The sequence below is a fragment of the Nymphalis io genome, chromosome 17 (assembly GCF_905147045.1).
Source record: "Nymphalis io chromosome 17, ilAglIoxx1.1, whole genome shotgun sequence".
Classification (NCBI taxonomy): domain Eukaryota; kingdom Metazoa; phylum Arthropoda; class Insecta; order Lepidoptera; family Nymphalidae; genus Nymphalis; species Nymphalis io.
In genome coordinates, this window is record NC_065904.1 from 7,009,308 (window position 1) to 7,024,491 (window position 15,184).

At 31.1% G+C, this 15,184-nt stretch overlaps 1 protein-coding gene across 1 annotated transcript in view; it reads right to left on the minus strand.

Moving 5' to 3' along the window:
- Positions 1-14,121: 14,121 nt before the first annotated feature.
- The window catches only part of LOC126774849 (G-protein coupled receptor dmsr-1-like), a 56,680-nt gene continuing 55,617 nt past the window's right edge, over positions 14,122-15,184 (minus strand). Inside the window, exon 7 of the mRNA XM_050496486.1 lies at positions 14,122-14,282. Within this exon, the coding sequence (XP_050352443.1) occupies positions 14,261-14,282 (22 nt within the window). The 3' untranslated portion in view covers positions 14,122-14,260. The remainder of the gene's footprint in view (positions 14,283-15,184) is intronic.

A 15,184-nucleotide genomic window follows, 5' to 3' on the forward strand; every position in this document is an offset into this window, starting at 1 on the left:
AAACTCTCCAGTTTTATAAGCATCAGTGAGCGTTTATGTATATATTTCGAAAATAACACACTTCAAAAATGTTTTGAATGAAACGATTGCGTTGAAAAAGTTGTCTTATTTTGAATATGAGTAATAATGTAAATGTAAAAAAAACACCAAGTGTTGTTTTATATGATGATGATGATGTTCTCCTGACCGTGCAGGACATATTATAGTGCACAAATGTGTGCTCAACACAGATGCATTCTCTATTCTCTCATTTATAATCCGATGGATGGCAATCCGACATGATCGGTAAGAGTTCAGGCGTAGGACCAACGGTTTTACATGCTTTCCGAGGCAAGGGAATGTACACATTTTCAACTTTAAGATTAATAGAAGCCTGGAACGACAGTAAAACCCAATAACTTTATATTGGCCGTTCTGCGTTCTGATGTCTAGTCACTAAGCCAACGGTGACTGTATGTATGTATTAAGTTACTATCTAATTGTAAAAGCTGGTTAGTAGTCCCTGTCTTTACACTGGCTCACTCATCATTTAAACAAGAATAAGGCAATAAAAAGTATTGATGGCAATAGAATACTGATAAGGAGGAGGTGTCTAACCTACCCCACTTAAGGAATATAAAGTAGCATTCGTTTTATATATAGTTCGCCGATATATGTATATGATTTCACTATGTAAAATTTAATAACATATTTTTTATTTTATGAAGTTATAGAGCAATGATTAAGTTAAAAATTAATAAAGAAGAAACCATTTCACTGGCATTTAACGATCACACGATAATTATAACAATACGAACTCTTAAGAATTAACTAAACTATGCTTATTTGACGTTTCTCTTTCTGCCATCATTGATTTGACATTCGAAAGAAAAAGATAACAGTGTTTAACTACTCGCCTCTTAAACAACATTTAATAAAGCCGTTAATGTTTTTAAAGAAGATGTTACTTTAATTGATCTTGTTTTCTTCTCGTTCCTTTGTATTACTTTTAAACTTTATTGAAGTAGTAATGAGTAAATACTAAATTTTCCTAATGGATGTAACATGTTCGACGAACTTTACTAATTAAATATAAAGTTCAAATACTTTAACTTATCTAAAATTGTCTTTCTAAGTACGTATATAACCATACATAAAATGTAATGTTTTTGAAAAATGAGCATATTTTATACAGATAAATAGCCAAATACCGTCGTCCCTACTTCGCAGGGGTTTATTAAGGTTTGATCCCATGATATTTATGTTGTAAGCTATATGTAGCTTAGAAGAAGATAGTATAAAAACGTATATGTGACTATATTTTATGCTATTAAAGGAAATTATAGTAAAATCTTGATGATTTTTTTTGTTCTTTATTTTAATTTGTACATACATTGGTTACTTCCTTTCGTAATTGTTGTTGGGAATGGTGTGTTCTCCTGTAATTAGTTGTACAAAATTGGTGTTAAGTTAATCATGTTTTGGATGTATGTTAAGGACAACTGTTGGAGGTCCAAATAAATAAATAAATTAATTAATGTGTTGCTCATGTTCATATTTAACTGAATGCGAATGAAATAAATACAAATTAACTAAACCATATTATTTCGTGTAGTCCTAGAAAAGTTTTTCTTATCTTAAAGTCAATAATTTTCCAACCATTGAGTTCGGTTTGGTATAATTACGTTGTCAATAGCTATGGGTGGTGGTGAGCACTTACTATCAAGTGGCCTATTTGCCGTCCGCTTTCTACTTTATTATAAAAATAATATGATAATAATGATTGTTATATTGGCGAGAAAACATTTTCAAAGTAACTGTTTATCGCTGGTTCACCATTTCAAACAATGGTTACTAACATAAACGTAAATATTAGCCGCATATTACTACGAGGGAATTCTTGCGGAAAATTGGATCTTAAAATTTCCATATAAATTTCATATGTTTTCGGTTATGGTCTAATTTTACTTTTATTAAATTTAACAAGCTATAGTCAGTGGATTTGGCTGTGAAAGTTTATTTTTAATTTTTATCACAAGTAAATGCAAAACCAAAATCTTTATTCAAATTCAAATTCGGGCATACCAGCTCGGAAATAAGCACCCAGGATCTGTGAACAGTCTTTATGAAAGTCAGCGAGTTCTTTTAACTCAAATGTAACAATCGTAGGCTTCAAACTCAAATTATATTTTTATTTGAAATGGCCTGTAGGCGATCGCTTCATTCAAAAGCTGAGCAATCATCTAAAAAGTAATTGGTAATTATATACTTTAGCAGATGAATGATCTTTACGATTTTATTAAAATTTACAATTGAATTCAATTATTTTTTTTATTACATATTAATAATAAAATACTGTGATTTTGATGATACAATGATTTAGTCAATGAATTTGAAGGCTTAGTGATACACACACATAGTATTTTTTGATTCAACAAAAATATGAACGAAATATAAAACATATTATCTTATGACGATGAAGTAAGTAACAGCCTGTAAAAGTCCCACTGCTGGATCATGCCTATGGACAAATGATGAGATGACGATTTACAATGATTAAAACATAAAACAGCTACCACTAATATATAATATTGTGTTTGTCTGTCCATAGTCTCTGCAAATGGTTGAAGACACTTGCAATAACAATTACCTAACAATGAAGATTCCAGACACCTGACAGGTAAGAACAACTACGTGTTGTCGCAAGAATATTTTGTTGTATTATAAGAATAAAACCAGTTTTTTATTGATACATATTATTTCCATCATAAATAATATGTACTCTAATAAGATTTATGGGTTCGGAAACACCTAATTTGAAGGCTACAATTCAAGGATCATATTATATAACTCTATTGTTTTTTTTGTATTGCAATGTGTTGGCAATAAAATAAATTAATAAAATAAAAAAAAATATATAATTATTTTAACTTTAATTTGACCTATCAATAAATTAAAAAAATAAAAAATAAATAAGGGTTATTTAAATATTTGATAAAGAAGGGCTATTTCTGATTAAAAGACTAGTTAAATATTATTGTATATATTAGTTAGCTATATATGAAGATAATAAATGAGCGTGAAACTAGTATTTATTAATTTTCATGCGGGATAAATAATAAATTTTATTTTATTTAATGAACACATACTTATGAATTTGGTTGTAAAAAGTAACTACTGAGTGTATTTCCGTTCCTTCCCGGTAGAATCTCCATTATGAATCGTTTGTAGTCTTACATTTTATTCTGTTGAATACAGTATTATGTAATATGATTATTCAAAAGCGCGTCTATGTCTACTATAAGGAATATTTTGATTTTGACCGTAATAGCAATATCCTGTAATCCAGGCCTCATATTTGGTTCGACTTATAATCGAGTTACATTAGTAGACAGTTATAAGTGTGAGTGACATTCTCATCACGAAGCGAATTCGCACCCTGGGCACGGGGCAATTTACATTTTCTTCAATTTAGTCAACTCCGACTGGAATTTCTTATTGATTCACTTAATCGGAAACATTGCAATATGCTTAGAAAATCAGCGATGTAAATTAAAAGATTTAAATCGAGCAATGAAAATATCGTATTATGTATATTTTCTCAAGATAATAAGACTATTCATTCATATAATACGTTTCATCATTGTATTAATAGTTAATATCAATTGTTAATATATTGAATGCTGAAATATAAAAAAAAACTGCAAAAGACAGGAGCATTGCTCTTGAGCATATTAAATTATAAGATAATAGAGAACAAAATGGACATTAACCAAAAGTCGCGGGTTGTTTCTAAGTAATGATTTTTTATTGCAATTCATTTCGTCCGCTTTGGTAAAAGAAAACACGCTCTTCTGTACCATTAGACGTTGTGTTTTCTCCTCTAAACATCATTAGTTAGTAATTTTGTTACCATCTTACCTTGGTACATACCTTACTACATACTATGCTTGTATTATGGGATTTTTATTTATTTAGCTTCGAATTTATTCGTAGGCTGCTACAAGACCTTTTGATTCATATTACAAATCTGCTATTAATATAAAGTTACAAACAATTCGAAATGTAGAATCTGCTGAAAACTAAATAGCAAGAAATTCATTAGTATAAATAAGCTACTACTACTACACATTAAATTAAATAAGCAGAATGTATGTAATATTATCAAACATAGTTCATTTTATATATCCAGCGAGAAAAAAATTTGAACATAATTGGCCTGGCAGATAAACATCATTGATAGCTAATGAAAGAATTTAAAATTAAAGAAAACTAATAAATATGTACGTATGAAGCCAAATAAATAGTAACAACAAGTTTCATATAGAATATAAATATACTTTTCTTATTATTATAACAATAAATATTAGTCCGAGATGGCCCAGTAGTAAGAACGCGTGAATCTTAACCGATGATCGTGGGTCAAACCCGGGCAAGCACCACTGAATAATTTTCATGTGCTTAATTTGTGATTATAATTCATCTCGTGCTTTACGGTGAAGGAAAACATCGTGAGGAAACCTGCATGTGTGTGTGAAACCACACCGGAATACACATGTGGCAGAATTTCAGTGAAATTCTGCCACATGTGTATTCCGCCAATCCGCATTGGAGCAACGTGGTAGAATAAGCTCTAAACCTTCTCCTCAAAAAGAGGAGAGGAGGCCTTTAGCCCAGCAGTGGGACATCCACAGGTTGTTACGGTTATTATTATAACAATAGAGCAACGAAGTTTGTGTTTACGTACCACGCAAACAACAGGGAGTAGACAGACGGTGACGGAGAGGAGAGGGGGCATGAAGATAGACAAAATAATATTCTAAGACACAATGGCCCTACAGTTGAATAATTGTCTAATGCAGTTCAATAAAGGTCACCGAGAAAGAAACAAAGTAACAAGTCTTTTCATAAATAAATGAACCCCAAACAATACAATTTATTAAACAGATTTTAGCCAAGAATAGACTCGTTAAACTCACAATGCACTGAATACTTAGTTTGAGATCGTAACTTTATAAGACAAACAATTCAAAGCTCGAGACTTACTTGTGTTATTGATTCAGTAATAAAACGCTGTTTTATCATGGTCCATAACTTTTAGGGAATAAATACGCAATTTGGGCACATTTATTGTTTCGTGGTGGTTACCTGTCTAGGTGCGGCGTAGCTCTAATAAATTGTGGTTTGGCTGTCACCTCAGTGTCCCATAAAAAGGGTATCAAAATAAAAATGGTACCTTATAGCGGAAGCCTTATACATAAATTAATAATTTAAAAAAATACTGATACAATTATTTCAGAAGACATCTATGTTCTTATTTCGTTAAATTTTTACAATTCACACAAGGGAAACAGATTTAATCTGTGGTCATAATAAACCAAAGATTATTTATTAGTGTTGTACACGATGGTCTCTCTGAAATAATAAAAGACGAAGTATTGTTCTATCCTATTTACCTTGAGGCTTTGTTTAGTATCATTAGATACATCAAAGGCATTACGAAAAACGTGTCGTGTCAAATAAACACACGACCACATAACACACCTTTTCCATTATGGTTTTTTTTTTATTTAATCACAAAGTTTGACGTGTGGACCGTTTATTTTTAGTGCCATAACGAGAATAACTCGTAATTTTTTTAAAAATCCGCAATCAGCTGTAATTTATAGAGCTATTCTGTTAGAACAAAATCTCGAAACTCATCACAGATAACGATCGTGAAATGTCAGAAAGTGAATAATAATAATCTGTAATAATATTATAAATGCGTAGTAGCTCTGTTTGTATGTTTGTCTGTTATGCTTTCACAGCTAATCCAGTGAAATTATTCGACAATATTTGGTACGCTTAAACAGGTGCTGAAGGCGCTGGAAAACACACTAAAACCAGCAGTACCCTACTGTTTGGAGAATGTCACGGTATTGCTTATGTATACTACCCTGACTCTCCGACGGTTGGCCCACTTATGCGGGCCTCCAATACCTGGGGGGATTTCAGGGGTACCAAAAACCTCCCGTTATGCCCGCCCTTAGGGTTCAAGCTTGCTACACCCTGACAAAGTGTGATGCGTTCATATGTTTTTCTATATAGCGAGATGAAAAAGTTAGAAACAAGAAATCTTAATCGAAGTTAGTGAGTTCAAACCGGGCAAGAACCAATGAGTTTTCATGTACATAATTATGTTTATAATTCATCTCGTGCTCAGCGGGGACGGAAAAATCGTAAGAAAGCCTGCATATGGCAGATGAAATTCTGTCACATATATTTTAACCAACCCATATTGGTGGTTGGTGGAATAAACTTCATACCTTTTCCTCGAGCCTTGTCTCAGCTGTAAGACATACACAGATTTTATTGTATAACATAAATATATATTCAAGTTCAAACATTATTATTAATGAATCATATTCTTGCTATATGTTCACTTATATACAATATATAATTTAGTCGAACCGTATACGATACGATATTAATTCAATTTATCCTGTCTTTCAATCATTCCTACTGACAGGATATTGAGACCTTTATACGCACTAATGCCGATATGAATATTAAATCAATAGACGTCTCCTATTTCAATAACAATTTATTTATCGTTTAACTTACATTGAAGCGTAGTAGTTTATAATAATTATTTAATATGACACATTAGACAAAGCGAGGCTTTGCATTAGTTGATTGAGTAAGCTATCCGTAATCCGTAACAGGCTATGAATGTCTCACAGCTGGGGTGAAGGCTTCCTCTCCCTTTTTAAGGAGAAGGTTTGGAGCTTATTCCACCATGTTACTCCAGTGCGGGTTGGTGGAATACACATGTGGCAGAATTTAAGTGAAATAAGATACAGGCAGGTTTCCCCTCGATGTTTTCCTTCACCCTAAAAGCACGAGATAAATTATAACAAAAAATAAGCACATGAAAATTCAGTGGTGCTTGCCCGGGTTTGAACCCACGATCATAAGTTAAGATTGACGCGTTCTTACCACTGGGCCATATCGGCTTTTTTTTGGGTAAGCTTCATCGTGAAAAAAAACAGTGTGTTTTCTTCAATACCCATATATAACAATGTTTTTTTTTAAAAGCGAATGCTTCAGTTTACGTTTTTGTTTTTATCTAAATCCCCCGCTACTATCATTTCATCTTGTTCTCGCTATTCCTCGTATTTTCAGATTTCAACATACAGTTAAAACATTTCATCTTTACTTAATATTATATATCTCGTTTTTACCTCTACGATTGAATTAAATAAAAATAATATAAAAATAATTATATGTTTCTATGTGAGATGAATATTATACAATGGAAAATTCGTAAGAAGATAAATTCTTAGAAATAAAAAATAGTAGGTACTTGTTTTCGATCATAATCCATTCGCTCGTAAATCTTTTATTTCATTAAAACTTTTTAAAGTTGTTGTTGGCATTTGCTTTGAAGGTTTTTTGGGTGAATTTCGAGAGTGGTATTTCTTGTTCATGTTCCGGGCCCATAAAGTTTGGATTTTCAAGTTCAATAAAAATGACAAGAAAAATAACAAAAATGGTTTTGTCTACAATCCTATGCCACAGAAAGCACGTAGAGCTATTGGGACTGCCAGTAACATATTTACCCTTTGGCTATGATGGCACGGGCCCGAGGTCGCAGGTCTAGTAGGCCTAGGAACAGGCCTAGGGCCTAGTAGCAGGCCTAGCCTTTCATAATAATTGTTACCCATTGATTGTTACTTTTTCATTTGAATTTTCTAAAGGAACTTGAAAGAGTTACCTAATCAACATCACACAATATTAGTTACTTTTAATCAACCATGAATACGTAATTTAATAAACCAATATAAAACGTAATTTTCTTAAAATTAATGGAATTTTCTTTCTGTGGGTATCAAATCCTTAACGCTACAGGTTGCGCCTGCTCTTACTCCAGATGCCATTCCATAGGATTAGGTAAGTGAGAAAATAAAAAGTTTACTTGTGATTACGACGCACATTAATGTACTATTTTATCATCTGGACAGTTTATACCTTGAGATTAGTCGCCGTGGCTATTTTGGCCAGAAAAACGTTAAATAGACCTTAAAAAAAACAAAATGTTTTCCTGAAAACCATAAATATTAGCCACTTTTAGAATAAAAAAAAATCAACCAAATAATTCAGTACATAATTTTTATTAATTCGCTAAAGTACATTAACATATATTAAACATTTATACATAGTTACATATAGCTTAAAAAGAGTGGAAAAGACATTGACTACGATCATCATTTCCTATTCAAATATATATAAACAAAATATAAATAATTTATAAAAGTTAAGTTTTGGAAAATTAATAAAAAAGAGACATGAAAACACATAGGAACAAAAGTTAAATTATTTTATTTGACAAACATTTCACAGAAAATATATCAATAGTGTATATAAATAATACAGGCATGAAGTAAAGACGCTCCTATAACACAACCATCAGAACTATAAATAGATCTTCATTACAAGGATATTAGTTACTATAATTATTATTTATTTCTCATTATAGGGCTGTGTATATTAGTGATGTAATTTTCTCACGGTAAATTCAAAACAATCCAAAATGTTTTACGTCATTTCGAGATATTTAAACATACTTAATTTATAATGACTTTATATTAATTTACCTATTTTACGACAGTTATAATTTAATGAAACCTTTATTGTAATTCTTACAAATATATGATTAACTTAAATTTTATTTAGATTAGTTGAAAAGCAAAAAATATAATCAAATATTGTAATTTTGTAGGCTTACATATTTAGTATATTAATATTACCAAAGGTGGATTTCCAATTGTTTTTTGCAACATTAACTATATTTTTGTAACATAACAACAACTTACTTAGTAGTACTAAGTTTATTACCTAGTTGTATGTTAATTAGATAATAAACTTAACGTTAAGATAATAAGGCGAATTATAAATTATTTTCATTATTAGTAATATTAATGCTGTCAGGGTAAATACCGTATCGTAATTTTATTAATGCTATTTTTTGATAACATTTTGAAGGTAAATTAACAGGTAATGGGCTTTTCTGAAGTAAATAAATCTTGTTAAAATAAATCTTGTAAATAAATTCTTGATAGAAAAAAACAAAACTCCAATCTTGACATTTAAAAAAAAATATGTTAACTTGATGATGATTGTTTATTTGTTTGTTTAGGTCAAATCTTGCAAGACCTTTGATTCTTAGACCTTTTTTCTTACCTTACGGATCTTAAATTCTGATGGATGCTTTTTTTATTATAAGCATGACCTATTCCTATATCCAGGATTGACTCCAAACAAAAATTCTTCAACAGCTAACAGTATCGAGATAAAATTTTGTATACATATTTAAATATGACGCAATTTAAGTTTCACCATAGTTAGTTAGATAGTTTAGCTTATTACCATCATTAATCATCAACAGCCAATCGTGATCCATAGGACATAGACTATTCCCAAGCCGGTTCTCATTCCGCATCCAGTCTTATTATATAATTATTATTATCAATCTTGTACAAGTAGTGTAGCTTATAAAAACCATATTTTACAATATATATATATATATATTATACAATAATAAAAATATATACAATAACTTTAATCTCTTTAAAAATAGTAACTCTTGAGGAAAGCCCGTAAAAGTAATGTGTAGCATTTTTATAAATATAATAGAATATAGTAGAACCAGTGAATCATGGAATAGAAATCTCGTTATCCATTTGACACGGGTAATTCCTAATTTATATAACAAAAAAAGGTTGCCCCTTATTAGATAATTTGGTCCGTGGTCACCTGAAACCGAATCATTGAGTTAAGAGACCCTTTGTTAAAAAGAAGTTTCTCATTACTCAACGAAATAAAACGAATGAAGTTATGATAGATTGCATCGTTATCTTGCAATGTATCGTAACTGGCTTTTTTTGTGAAATAGTTAGGCGGACTGGCAAATGGGTTACCTGATGGTAAGTGTCTACAAATATTGGCCATGTACAAAATATTAACCATAACATACATCGCCACTGCGGGAACTATGATGTCATGACCCTTGTGCCTGTAGTTACACCGATACACTCATTCTTCAAATTGAAACACAACATTGCTAAATATTGCTGTTTGGCGGTATAATATGTGAAGTGGGTGGTACCTACCTAGACGGGCTTGGACAAAGCCCTACCATTAAAATGTACTGTAGGTGTAATGTGCGTTAAATCTTGCAACTTAGTATCGCCCTAGCGATTTTATGGCTTAAGAATTATAAAAAATTAATATACGATATTAAACAAAAGCAATATTAAATGTATTGATTTTTTTTAAACAGTAGATCACTTGACCCTTATTGATGGCTAAAGCTTTGTGATTGTGTATGTATGAATGAATGTGAACGAGTTGAGTACATTACCATTATTACGTAGAGTTTTGCTTTTATACGTTTTGTATAGATAAATGAATAAGTTACTTCTCTTTTGACTTTTTTGATAAATAAATAAGATTTGCATTCAGAGACTAATACTTTTATAATGAATGAACTTTTGTAATGATTGAACATGGTTATATACTAGCTTACGTAATTTAGATTATTAATTACTATTTCAGAGCCCGCCAACAGTGCAGGATTGGCTGGCGTTTAGGATTACCGCTCTATTCCTCAGGGCCGTATCGTGAAGTACCTTATTAATCCACCGGCTATCTAAAAAAAATATTTTCATAACGGACGAGTATTCGTATATTCTGAGACTAACTCAAAAATATATTATAAACTCGCCCGCGTTATAATATTAGTAGTTATAGATAAAAAATATCTAATATATATACAAGAACTTTTTATTCATTTAAAATGTACCTTTAGTCTTTATAGTCTATATATATAAAAATTTAATGTATGTAATGCAATTCTTATTCCACACGATTTTGTCTCCTGTACTCAGCCGGTTTATAGCCTGTTGCCAATGCATTTACGCCACAGGCGATTTTCGTGAGTCATTTTAAACATATTATAAAATCTACGTGTTATACCCACTTTATATCGGTGGCTTAATGTGAAAGCCATGTTATTATAATTTCACTATTGATATTATAATTTCATGGCGATTTTGTTAATCACCTGAATTTAATCTAATATGGTATCACCAACGAATTTTAGTTAAAATTGTTTTGTTTTATATTATGTTGGCGGATGGGCAAATGGACTATCTAATGGTATGTGATCACCACCTAGTAAATTCTACCACTACGTAAAAATTGCAATTTCACTGAACACATTAAATAATATTATAATGACTTTGTAGTGTATGCAATGCTATCTGTTTTTACTGACTGCTCGTTGGTCGTGGCTTGATGTAAGGCCGCAGACCCGGAGGTCCTAGGTTCATTTCCCAGATAAATTCCAGATCGGGCCAATAAAAAGTTATAGGATTTTCCTGTCAGAAAATTTTCAGTAGCAGCCCGGAGTCTGGAAGTTGGAAGTGTGTACACTCCCGTGCACAAGCCGTTGGTCCTGCGCCTGAACGCCTAAATAGAGAGTGCACTTGTGTTTGCGCACACACTTGTGCCCTATAATATCTCCTGCGTAGTTGGCTAATCTCTCTTGAGATTGGCAGCCGTGGCCGAAATCGTTCTGGAGGACATTGTTATTATTATTATTTTAATATTAAATGATCATCTTAGTGATCAACACGAGTGGACTCAGAACATGAACAATTTAAAAATAATTTTCAAAACAAATGCAATCAATTGCTTTTTCCAACTGTATATATGAAACACATTGGTTTCTCAAGTAAAAACTTAATTATGTCGTATTAAATTCTGATCATTGTTACTGTGTTACTGACATGAAAGAGCGCTGATGACTGAGACAGATTTGTATATAGCAGTCGTCCTGCCATTGTTATTTTCTTCTGATATCGTATAATGATTTTGAGAAGTCGTTATCAATATTTCGTAATAAATAAACAAATAAAATAAATTAAAAAAGTTGTAAATAATGTCATCATGACCTTTTTTAACCACTGCGTCTATAATAAATACCAAACTACTACCCAAGAGATAAGAGTATTTATAGTACACAAATGTGTGCGAAAACATATATAGTCACAACACACTTAGTCTCGGCAATCCGAATCGACATGAGAGCAATAACAATAGCATTACATTGTATTGGAAAAGTTTTTATATTCTTATATTTAATTTTTCACAGATTCATTGCTCTTAATTTCATTTCAGGCGCATCAAGAAATTCTTTTTATCGTCTTTAATTACGATAAATGACTGTGTCAACATTTCGAGTTTCGATAAGTTCCGCAACCAGTTGGAATAAAAAAGTGAATTCGCTTCTCAAAAGCTGGGTGTGCTCAGCAGGAGACGAGACAGTACTTCTAGTTGGCTGGTAGCCTAAAACTTTACAAAGCGCAATTCGGCCTCACATGGAGTATTGCTATCTATGGCCGGAGCTCTCTAGTACCAATACGTTACCGTTACGTTATAATAGAGATGTTAGATGTTGTATCATCTACATCTTCTACCGCATCACTCACGGTAAATGATGCGAGGATTTTTTGGATTAATAGTAACAATAAGCGGACGCTGAATTACACCATTAGACATTGCGTCAGAATTCCAAATTCCATCCAAACCAACTGGATTTCTGTTCAAGCATTTTCTGCTTTGCATAACCAATTTATGCAACTAGCCTTCAAATTTTTCCGAATTGATATAACTTACGAACGGTCAAGAAAAAAAGATTACTCATTCCTTCTAGGTTGGCAACGCTATTGCAATCCATTATATCTTCATTGTAGCAGGTACCTAAAGGCGGTGATAGTCACTTTCCATCAGGTGAGCGTCCTGCCCACAATACCTAGTCTAATCTAATTCTCTATTTATCTAATTGTGGTTTTAATACCCGGTCAAGCAACCGCTAAATTTTCATGTGCTTAATTTGTGTCTATAATTCATTTCGTAAACATAGTTGGGTAAGCTGCATGCGTTAGATGAAAATCTATCATATGGTATGTTCTCGGGGCGACACAGTAGGATGCGAAAGCGATCCCGTGACGCCCCCTCGAAGAGACGGAGTGAGTACCGTTGATTTTCAGTGGGTATTCCGGCACCTTCAGTGGGGCAAACGCGTAAATGCGTTTTTCCAGCGAAAAAGAAAAGAAAAACATATGACACCACCATCTTTACTGGAGCAGCGTGGCGGAACAAGCTCCTAACCTTCTCCGCTAATGGAGAAGCGGCTTTAGCCCAGCAATGACACCGGTTTATAGGCTGACTTTACTTTGTTACTGTTACATATCATTAAAACTTTATAAAGAAATTACTGTTACTCACAATTTTTATACAAATTATTTAAATTTTTTATAGAAACAATATTTTTGGCTAATATATTTTTTTAATATTTGAAGATTAAAAAAATGCGGCCACGTTTTTTTCCATATTAGTTTGAAATTGCCGTAAGTAACATTTTACTTCTACAATTACAGAATAACCTAAATAAGTATCACATACAACTCATGATAATCGCTGAATATTGCTTGAAATTAAACGTTCGATTATATTTACCCAAGACATAAAAGGAGATTGATATCGGGTTTTTAACAAAAACTCATTGTTCTACGTATTTTTTCGGGCTCAATAAAATCAAACATATTATATATGAAAACCATTATTAAATAAGAATACATAATCTACATTTTCTTTTCATATTACTTGTATAATCAGTTTTTTTTTGTTTTTATATGATTAAGTATTTTAAAATTATAGACATTATAAATTATAAATTTATTAGAAATAAATATGCCATGTACCCTCTGATTTTTTTAATTAGCACAATTTTTTTTATTTACATTATGTATAATGTAAGCTTTATAGCTTACAGGACATTCTTTGATCTTTGCCGCATTGTAATTTAAAAAGTATGACTAATACAACTGCAAAATTCCATTTTATTTAATTGCTTATACAATTAATGACTACATTTTTGCTTTAAGAAATTAATGTCATTACATTAAATTTGACATACACTTATTTACGCATTTTTACTTAGATATGATTACAATCTATGACTAGATTCAAACCTTACTTAATCTAGAATAAATATTAACACTCAAGAACTTTGACTTAAAAAATTAATTACACATTGAATACTAATTTTAAACCCACTTTATAGTAATTTAAATTTGAAGTAACAACAATGTTTATGTAATAATATTTGTCTTTGTTTTTTTCATACAAATTGTTGTAAAACATACGCCTGCCTCTCTTGCGTCCTCCTGTTTCAAGGAACCGATGTTTTGGCTCTGTAACAAAGAAATAAAAAATCATTTAAAATATTCATTAATTTTAAAGTATCTATAAAGGTCTGAACGGAATATGGGCCGCTTATCAGGGTGACCCAAGATAAACGTTTGAAAGGAGATTGAGGTAAAAATATTAGTAATTCTTTAAAAAAAGGAAAAGTAGTCTTCAAAAAACACTTACACTTTATTAACGGAAATAAAACAATACGTTCCAACCAACAGAGCTCTAAGTCGACATAATAATATATATTTTTAATTTTGCCTCCTAGATGATTGATTTTTGGGCACTAATTTTTAGCCGATTTCAAAAAAGTAGAAGTTTCATCTATTGATGAGACTTACGGCTGATATATAAATTAGTGACTGAGTTAATCAACGGCACCATCCCGTTCGAGAAGCTACAAGGCAATCGCTAAAGAAAACCTACCAAAATTCTACATAGAAATCAAAACAAAACAAGTGATACCTTTATTGCCAATAAAAATAAAACAATATGGACACTACAATAAAGAAACTCAAAAGCTTTTTTATTATTAACAAATTATGAGGTCATAAAATTTTAAACAAATAAAAATAACTTATACTATTTTATAACGTTTCATTTTACGCAGATAACATAAATTATTATCATAATATCTTTTATTTTATGTTATTTTATATGAAATAATTATAATCTAATCAAAGTATATTAGGACGTTTATTTAAAAAATATTATTAAAATAATTAAAATGGGAAAAGACCTTGTGATAATTTTGTTTTTATTTTAATGCAGTATAGTAATTTTATTTAATATATATTAAATAAATAAGTTATTATAAGTTATTATAGATATGTAATATTCATAGAAAATGGGAAGTTATTTAAAATAAAAGTATATTCATATGAAATTGTATACCAATACG